Here is a 10,000-nt window from a genome sequence, read left to right as displayed (position 1 = left end):
GCCTCATGGAGGATGGTGATTACGTGAGATTAACAGAGCTGAATGATCGCGTTCCGTGTCCTAAATATCATCCTCAGGCCTAACGTGACGCTCTGGTTATAGTTATAGAAGGGAGGGAGGGAGGGGGAGGGTGATAGCCCCCCCGTCATCGTGGACTGGCATTTCCCACCTCCGTGCGAGCTTGGATCATCCTAATTTTTCCATTCTTATTCTTGTTCCTTATTTATTCATATTCATATTCATATCAATTGCCATTATTATTATTATTATTCATTTCTTCATATTCATATTCATATCAATTGCCATTTTTTTCTTATTCATTTCTTCATATTCATATTCATATCAATTGCCATTTTTATTCTTATTCCTCATCTCTTCATATTCTTTATATTCATATTCATATTCATTATTCATATTCTGGCATTTCTTGGTCGCGTTACTATCGCCTGTACGTACGTGTGTCAGGATGCACTTCGTTCGTTATCTTTATTGCATTTCCCTCCCAGTAATATCAACCCTTAATCTAACCAGCCCTGTTTTTTTTAAAGAATAAAGGTAAATAGATAAGTCCCTTTAATCATCTGCATCGATTGGAGTGTTGAAGATCTAGACAGGTATCTGCAAAGGAGCCAAGTTTCGGATTATTTTATTCTCCTTCTGTTTACGGCCCACACGTGTGTTTAATTGTTGGAGGAATATAAACACTCGCACTCATGAATGTGCGTTATTTTTCTTCTATTTACTATGTGTATCCGTGTGCGTATAAATGTGTGTGGGTGTGCATATATGTATATATATATATATATATATATATATATATATATATATATATATATATATATATATATATATATATATATATATATATATATATATATATATATATATATGTATGTATATATATATACGCGAATACGTGTCTACACAATAAGTATATTCAGATTCTTTGCATTTATGTCCAAATGTGTACATTAGATATACCTTCGATTCCATAATATAATCAGTCTGTTGAAACAGTATTCATGATGTTAGTCATAAATTGCCTATAACAGGTATATGGCTGTTTGGTTCCATGACACATGTTTTAACTTGCATTTATATATATTGCTGGTTGATGATAATGTGAAGTCTGGGTCATCTATTGAAGACCTTCTAATTCTTTCAGCATCGAATGGAGGGAATTCCGTGTAGAATGTTATGTAAGTCTTTTTATTTCACTTTTTTATTATTTTCTCCTCATCATACCTTCTACCGATCTTCCTATGGCCGTGCTTGCTTTCTCTCCGTCACTGATTCCTTCCGTTGACCTGACCGTCTACCCTCACCTACCTGCCCCCTCCCCTCCCCTCCCCTTCCCTTCCCTTCCCCCTCCCCTCCCCTCCCCTCCCCTCCATGGCCCTTAACCCCATACCCCCTCCCCCACCCCACCCCTTGCCCCCCTCCTTCCTTTTCCTGCCAGTCATCTTGTCCAGTCTGCCACTTAAGGTCCAGCGTTTGTTGTCATTTCTGCAATTTGGACCATTTTAGACTTACATTCCATTCGATATACACACAATCCGGTTCTTATAGTTGCATGGATTTCAACTAATCTCATATATATATATATATATATATATATATATATATATATATATATATATATATATATATATATTATAGACGGGTACTGACGAGACTAAGAGCAATAGTCATACGATGCTTGCATAAAATATTGTTTTTTGGCATGAGGAACCAAACGTCTTTTCTCACTTTCTTCTTTGTGTGCAGAACTTTCTGGTAAGAGTCAATCGTAGGCCTAACTCCTAACCCTACAATTCTGCTACATTATAACCGTATATGATAGAAGATTCTCTGCATAATTACACATAGCCGCCATACCGCATGCTACCCAACATTTTCCATAATGATGATAATCACTCACCTGTTTACCGCGATCTATCAGAGAATAATTCTAAAGCCAGTTTAGAAATGTCGAGTCTTTGAGATTTAATTAAAGGGGTTAGATTTTATATATATATATATATATATATATATATATATATATATATATATATATATATATATATATCTTGTCGTTAGATGCGTTTCAATTTTTTTCTTCTATTTTTTTCCCCTCTCCATTTTTTATTCTCCTTTCCATCCATCCCTTATCCCTCCCTGCCTCCTTTCCTATCGATGTTGGTTTATGATTATTATTTTTTTTTATGAATGTGGGGGAATGCCGGAATTCTGTGACCTCCAATAGGACAAGAAGGACAAGAAAATGCCAAAAAAATAATAAAAATAAAAAATAAAGTTTTCAGTGGTCGGAGTTAATGGCTGACTCTTCGGTAATGAGACGATAAACTCAAGAGGAATTTAGTTTCAACTCTTTCTCTCTCATATTCATGAGTCAGATTGAAGGAAGGACGTTACCTCATACCTCATGTCTACAGCGTATGCCTTTCTATGCCGGGCGGACATGTATGAGGAGAGAGACAAAAAAAAAAAAAAAAAAAAAAAGAGACCAAAAAAAAAAAAAAAAAAAAAAATGTATGATTCAGCACGAAGGTGTAATATTATCATTTAGGGATCCTGTGCTGAAGGAAATACTGTGAGCGACGTTTTTCTTTTTTTTCCACCTGTTGGAGTAATGTTTCGATCACTGATTATGCTCCCGTAGGCAGTCATTCGTAACTTACTTCACACTTTCCATGTGTATGGTGAGACATTATTTATGGATATATCTTTTAGCTTGATTCTGTCAACCTACTTGTGAATGTAATTCTTCATACATGCGTTGTTATCACTTTCTCATTACGTGTGTGAGAATTTATGTGTATATATATATGTATGTATATGTATATATATGTATATGTATATATATGTATATGTATATATATGCATATTATATATATATATATATATATATATATATATATATATATATATATATATATATATATATATGTATATACATATGTATGTATGTATGTGTACGTGTATGTATGTATGTATATATGTGTGTATATATACATTTATATATGTATAGACTGTATATATGTATGTATGTATAGACTCCTACAGTGCGTGTGTATGTGTGTGTTTCTATATATGGGTATACACATACTCAAACACATGTATACATGTACACCAAAACGCACATAAATGTGTGAGCAAAAAACGCCTATACATCCATACATACATATATACATACAAACAAACATACATATCTACCAACATACATTCATATATACAAGCATAAAAAAAACAACCTGTCAACGTTATTTTCATTTTGAAATTATAATTATCTTGATATGCATATTCCTTGTCCTGCATATTCATCTGGCTGGAACGCCCTGACATTAATGGTGTACATGTCCTAGTCCCGGTTATTTATGATATATTTTTTTTTCTCCCCCCCCCCCATCCCTCTTGGACCCAAACAAGTCCTCCTGATCTATATAGAAAAAATTTCCCCGAAGCGACGCCGTATCGCTACCGCACCGCACCCCTTTTCACCAGCCTCCCTTTTCTCTCCTCTCTCCTCCGCAGCCAATCAGAAGCCGCTGACGTTTGACGATGTCTACAACCAGTCGTCCCCGACCAACTGTACCGTGTATTGTGGAGGAATCACAAACGGTCTCTCAGAGGAACTCATGCAGAAAACCTTTGCGCCTTATGGACAGATACAGGAAATCAGGGTCTTCAAAGACAAGGGCTACGCTTTTGTCAGGTGAGGATATTTCTACTCTCTGTATTTTGTATTTTTTTTTTTTTTTTTTTTTGTATATATGTATATATATATTTTTTCCCCCCTTTTTTTTTTTTTTTTTTTTTTTTTTTTTACTCTCTCTGGGGGGTTTAGGTACATTTCATATCAAATGAATCACAGGTGAAATTGTGATATCCATTATTATTATTATTATCATTATTATTATTACTTGGGGTACATGATATTACAAGATTTATTTTCCGTGTTGACAGACTCGGATTTATGTCGTTTTTTGTTGTTACTTACCGTGACATGACGTAAATTACCTGATGGATGAGAAGTGCGCATTTATCATGTCAAGATCAGACACCGAAATTCCTCCTCCTCCTCTTCCTCCTCCTCCTCCTCCTCCTCCTCCTCCTCCTCCTCCTCCTCCTCCTCCTCCTCCTCCTCCCCCTCCCCTCTAGAGACATATAATACAATAATACCAGAGAAGTGATTACAAATTCATGTCTATGCTTTCATTCCTGTATCACATAAGACGATGCCGGTACAGCATTTTTACGCGCATCATATAATTCTTAATGCTCGTAATTCTGGGATAATGTAAGAGTTTAATGTGTAGGCGTCCCTGGTGCCTTACGTTAGCTAGCTAGCTGGCTGACTGGCGGAGGCTGACAGTGTGTCTCTGGGTGCTGACTGCCTGACGCTTCTTGGCGTTGACTAACACAAGCTAACTGGCTATTGATCTTTCTCTAACCAAATAGGCTTCATCTACTAGCTCATTGTTCCCCTTTGCTAGTTAAGGATAGTTAGCAGTTTGGTAAAATTATGGTTTTATGACGAAGGAATAAATAGGATCAGGGAATAGGAAGGATGTTGAAGGAATAAATAAGATCAGGGAATATGAAGGATGTTGAAGGAATAAATAGGATCAGGGAATAGGAAGGATGTTGAAGGAATAAATAGGATCAGGGAATATGAAGGATGTTGAAGGAATAAATAGGATCAGGGAATATGAAGGATATTGAAGGAATAAATAGGATCAGGGAATATGAAGGATGTTGAAGGAATAAATAGGATCAGGGAATATGAAGGATGTTGAAGGAATAAATAGGATCAGGGAATATGAAGGATATTGAAGGAATAAATAGGATCAGGGAATATGAAGGATGTTGAAGGAGTAAATAGGATCAGGGAATATGAAGGATGTTGAAGGAATAGTATTATTAGGGAATATGAAGGATGTTGAAGGAATAAATAGGATCAAGGAATAGGAAGGATGTTGAAGGAATAAATAGGATCAGGGAATATGAAGGATATTGAAGGAATAAATAGGATCGGGGAATATGAAGGATGTTGAAGGAATAAATAGGATCAGGGAATATGAAGGATGTTGAAGGAATAAATAGGATCAAGGAATATGAAGGATGTTGAAGGAATAAATAGGATCGGGGAATATGAAGGATGTTGAAGGAATAGTATTATTAGGGAATATGAAGGATGTTGAAGGAATAAATAGGATCAGGGAATATGAAGGATGTTGAAGGAATAAATAGGATCAGGGAATAGGAAGGATGTTGAAGGAATAAATAGGATCAGGGAATATGAAGGATGTTGAAGGAATAAATAGGATCAGGGAATATGAAGGATGGTGAAGGAATAAATAGGATCAGGGAATATGAAGGATGTTGAAGGAATAAATAGGATCAGGGAATATGAAGGATGTTGAAGGAATAAATATGATATTTTGAGCTTAGCATTGATTTTAAAAGTAGGAGAAAAACGACCTGAAGATGAAAGTCTGGTGCATTTCGAAAATGTTGTCTCGTTTTTCAATAAATTTACTTTGTGTATAGTGTTGTTTTTTCTGCCATAGTATCATCGCGATAGAGTGTTTTGCCATTTAGAGATAAAGGAGATGAGAGGAACTGATAAGGAGTGAGTGATGAAAGGAAATGATGGGAGATACGGAAGAGTGATGAGAAACCTGCTATGATAGGCATTAATGATTATTTCTCTCTCCTATAAAGAAGTTGTTTGCATAGATTTACTGATTTTTTTTTCTTTTTATCTATTTTTTTTTTTTAAGTGTTATGAAGGTGGTGAGATATATTGTTGAATGTATATTGAATGTATATTAAAATGTTTTCGTCCGTCTCATCAACAACGGGCGATGCCACTTTCACGCACTTATATGACGAAACTTACAGGATGCAATATAAACGTTTCGATCGCACGAACCCTAATTATCCTACCATCGCAACTTTTTAATCACAATTGCAAGTTTCGATTGCACGCCCTATTCCTTTTTTCCTTCCGTCTCGTCATGCCCTTCGTGTTTCCCGCAGGTTCTCGACGAAGGAGTCAGCCACCCACGCCATCGTCTCTGTCCACAACAGTGAGATAAACGGTCAGCCCGTCAAGTGTTCGTGGGGCAAGGAGTCCGGCGACCCGAACAACACCCCCGTCACAACTCAGGTCATGGTAGGTCAAACTCCACGCTCGCCCCTCCCTCCCTGAACACCGCTCTCTTGATAGAAGAATTCGATTTATTTTTAATATATATTTTTTTAAATATATATATTTAGAATTCGTGGTTTAGATTTTGAACGACATGATAAACTTTGAGTAGATGTCAGTTATATCTCTCTAATATATTCCCTAGTGAAGTTTGAGACAATGTAAAAAGATATGTACATATTCTAGGACGTGTCAGGGAGAAACCCCGTATAGATCAGTATAACCTGTTTTATAGTAGCCTTAGTCGTAGCAGAAAACGCTACGTTATGTAGACGTAGTCCCTGACACGTCACTGTGTTGGCCTACGAGTGAGCTGGCTCTCTCCCCCGGTGCCTCATATGTGGCATGTTGAGATTCAGAGGGGTTGCAGCGCCGCCCGGAGAGCCAGCTGGTCGTAGTGCGACACATGTGGACGTGTGCCTTGTGTCAGTGGCTCCCCTTCTGTGTGTTTCAGACGCTCACCGATGTGTCCGAATGCTTGTCTTTGCAGCCGCTGCCGGGGTCGCAGTACCCGTACAACTACGCCGGCCAGATGGGCTACTGGTACCCTCAGGGCTACCCAGCTCAGGTGCAGGGACAGCAATTCCTCGGCATGCAAGGATTCGCCTACGGACAGTATGGCTACCAGCAGGGGTAGGACTACAGGCTACATGTCTCACTCATTCTTTAGTCGCAGCCTGCCCGCGGCCCGTCAACCCTTCCTTCTCGTCCCTGGTGGCCTGCGTAGCTCCTCCCATGTCATGTGGTCATGATCTTAGCTCCTGGCGAGGAATGCGTCCCTGATAGCAGTCCCACAAGCGTAGTATTATCATGACCACAGCCCGACTTGCATTGGATGGTCGTGATGCCAGTTACACATCTTTCCACACACGAACAAGGGTGCTTAAAAAAAAAACTCATGAATGTCACCTCTCCCAACCCCACCCGAACACCACATGTGTAACTCGATCACCACCACAAGCACTACAGCCTGGTCATCACCACATTATTTTTATTTATTTATTTTTTTTTTCCTTTTTTTTTTTACTGTCATTAGTCTGGTTATGGCCATCGTAGAGCATGTGTAGTTTGAGCTGTCAACATATGACACCTTGAGTGGTGCTGGGTGACTTAGCACAGGCCATCAGTTTTCCTTGTTGGGAATAGCGGAACCCTTTTCCTTGTCCTGAAACCCTACTTAGTGTGGTCCGTGGAGAGTCCCAGGGTGAGAAACTGCCTTGTATGTCACAGTCCTTATGAGTCACTCCTTCTTCCTTCCTGCCTCCCCTTTCACCCCTCCCCTCACCCCCTACCCCTCCCCTTACCCCACTACCCCTCCCCTCACCCCCTACCCCTCCCCTTACCCCCTAACCCTCCCCTCACCCCCTACCCCTCCCCTCACCCCCTACCCCTTCCCTCCCCTCACCCCCTACCCCTCCCCTTACCCCCTAACCCTTCCCTCTCCTCACCCCCTACTCCTCCCCTTACCCCCTAACCCTCCCCTCACCCCACTACCCCTCCCCTCACCCTCTACCCCTCCCTCACCCCACTACCCCTCCCCTCACCCTCTACCCCCCCTACTATGACTCACCCAGTAAGTCTTTATAAAGCATGCAGTGGTTTCCACCAGACGCTAGAGTGTAACTTTGTAATTATTAGTGTCTTCCTAGAGTTGTTTGGTTGTTAAGTGTTGTACTAAATGTATATTTCTAGCCTGAACTACACCCTTTCCCCCCCTCCCCCTCTCCCACCCCCCTCTCCCACCCCATCTACTAGGCATGCAATTCCGTATCACATTGATTCAGTCCCTGTAACATATTGGAGAAAATCTAGCCGTACACATCTAGAAAATCTAATTTAAAATACTTGTTTCGCAAAAACTTAGATTTTCAATTACTATTTCAGGTACTGTGGACTAATATATGTTGTGTTGCGGCTGTATAAATTTCTTGATTTTTTTTTTTTTGCAAGCATGTTCTAATATTTCTTAATTGTTCTTCTTCTTGGTATTTTTATTGTGATTGATGTCATATTTTGCTGTATGTCATTTTGATATATTCGTTTACAAAGGTCAAGGGTAAATCTTTGTTAGAAGGAAGAGTACGGGAAGTATTTAATGTATTTGTAGTGTCGTAGTGCATCTGGTAACTCATAGCATAGTCTGAATAGGTATAAGGTACTAGGGTCAAAATGAAGTTTTTTTTCCTTTTATCGCGATTAATCTGGTATTTTACTTCCTTGGTAAGATTTCGCGTTCTGGTATCTTTTATGGAGACCCAAATTGTTACGCGAGTCTCCCCTGCCAAACCATTTATTTCGCTGTCACCCTAAAATCCAGATCTCCAGTGATTCAATCTCATTTCAAATCCAAGCTCTCCCTCCATTATTTATTCTGCTTGACTCCCTTATCGAACCAGAAGTCCCCTGCTCCCAGCGGAAGGGCGGCCTCCTGCCTGCTGGAACGCCCTTCTGCCAGCCACCAACACCCTTCGTCTTTCCGCCCTACACACTTTGCCTCCCTTCGACCGACCCCGCCCACCCTAGCGCCCGCCCCGCCGCCGCCCACACAGCTCAGATGAAGGGTAGCGTCCGCTCGCTGTCCTTAGATAGACAGCCGCTGTCTCTCACACTCTGCGCCGTGCCTCTCCCTCCGTCCAGGATCCAGGCTGGTCCGTGGCCGCGCTTTATGCCGACAATCGCCCAAGAATCCATTCGTATGGGCCAGACTCGCGCGCTGATTGGTCGGTGCGAGATACGGACAGCCACCCAACAGCCAATCAGACGAGACCGTCCAACATGAAATTTGTAGAACGTGGGTCATTCGGTGGACACAAACGCCACCCGGATGTGACCGCGCAGCGCCTAACGGCCCATCGTCGGCACGTTATGTGAGGGAGGGAGGGAGGGGGGAAGGGGAGGGGGGGCAGGTGGCCTGACCCCCTCCCCTGTCCTCTTTTACCTCCCCTTGACTCCCCTCGACGCCACTCTGCACCTAATCCATGTTCTCTACGGCGCCCCCTCTACACCCTCGCTCTTGGCGGAAAACTAAAAATATCTCTGGAGCATCTTGAAGTATATCGCTTCGCTTGAACCTTGACAAGTACAATTTTCCAAAGCACGCATACACAGTCACACACACGCACGCACAGTTACACACACGCACACACACGCACACACAGTTACACACACACACACACACACACACACACACACACACACACACACACACACACACACACACACACACAGTCACACACATGCACACACAGTTACACACAATCACACACACGCACACACAGTAACACACACGCACACAGTCACACACACACACACACACACACACACACACACACACACACACACACACACACACACACACACACAAACAGTCACACACACACGCACACATATATATGTGTGTGTGTGTGTGTTCCAATGTTACCCTCCTGCCCACCGACGTCTTTCCCCAAGAAACGACCCGTCTGCTCGTCTCTCGGTTTCGACTCGATTCCAGAACAGGAGACTTACGACGCGAATGAACTCACTTTCTCCCAGACAAAAGGCCGCCTTGCCATCAACGCCTTGTAAATGTTTGGCGACTTGTACAACGACTTGTTATGTTTTACCTTATGGCTGCTTGGAACTGTTGTTATTGGTAATTGTAGGTGTGTTGTGTGCATGTTTATGGCATGGTTTGTTTACTGTAGGCGTTAGATGACAGCGTAAGGTAAAACACTAACAGTGGTTATATATTTCTTATCTGTATTGTCTTATTCCTTTCTGATTTATAATAGAAGGTAAGTT

General features: G+C 41.2%; 1 protein-coding gene across 13 annotated transcripts in view; it reads left to right on the top strand.

The window, feature by feature from the left end:
• The window catches only part of LOC122248578 (cytotoxic granule associated RNA binding protein TIA1), a 1,144,397-nt gene that overhangs the window by 1,117,362 nt on the left and 17,035 nt on the right, over nt 1-10,000 (top strand). For 10 of the 13 annotated variants that reach the window (XM_086547973.1, XM_086547972.1, XM_086547982.1 and 7 more), the window contains 3 exons: nt 3,535-3,715; nt 6,046-6,181; nt 6,672-6,850. In XM_086547973.1, the coding sequence (XP_086404099.1) occupies nt 3,535-3,715; nt 6,046-6,181; nt 6,672-6,850 (496 nt within the window). The remainder of the gene's footprint in view (nt 1-3,534; nt 3,716-6,045; nt 6,182-6,671; nt 6,851-10,000) is intronic. The other 3 variants (XM_086547977.1, XM_086547975.1, XM_086547978.1) reach the window with 1 other exon arrangement.

This window comes from Penaeus japonicus, unplaced genomic scaffold (genome assembly GCF_977035675.1).
Source record: "Penaeus japonicus unplaced genomic scaffold, GWHDUDI00000001_assembly GWHDUDI00000020, whole genome shotgun sequence".
Lineage (NCBI taxonomy): Eukaryota > Metazoa > Arthropoda > Malacostraca > Decapoda > Penaeidae > Penaeus > Penaeus japonicus.
The sequence above is the reverse complement of the archived record's forward strand: the minus strand, read 5'-3'. Positions and strand labels throughout refer to the sequence as shown.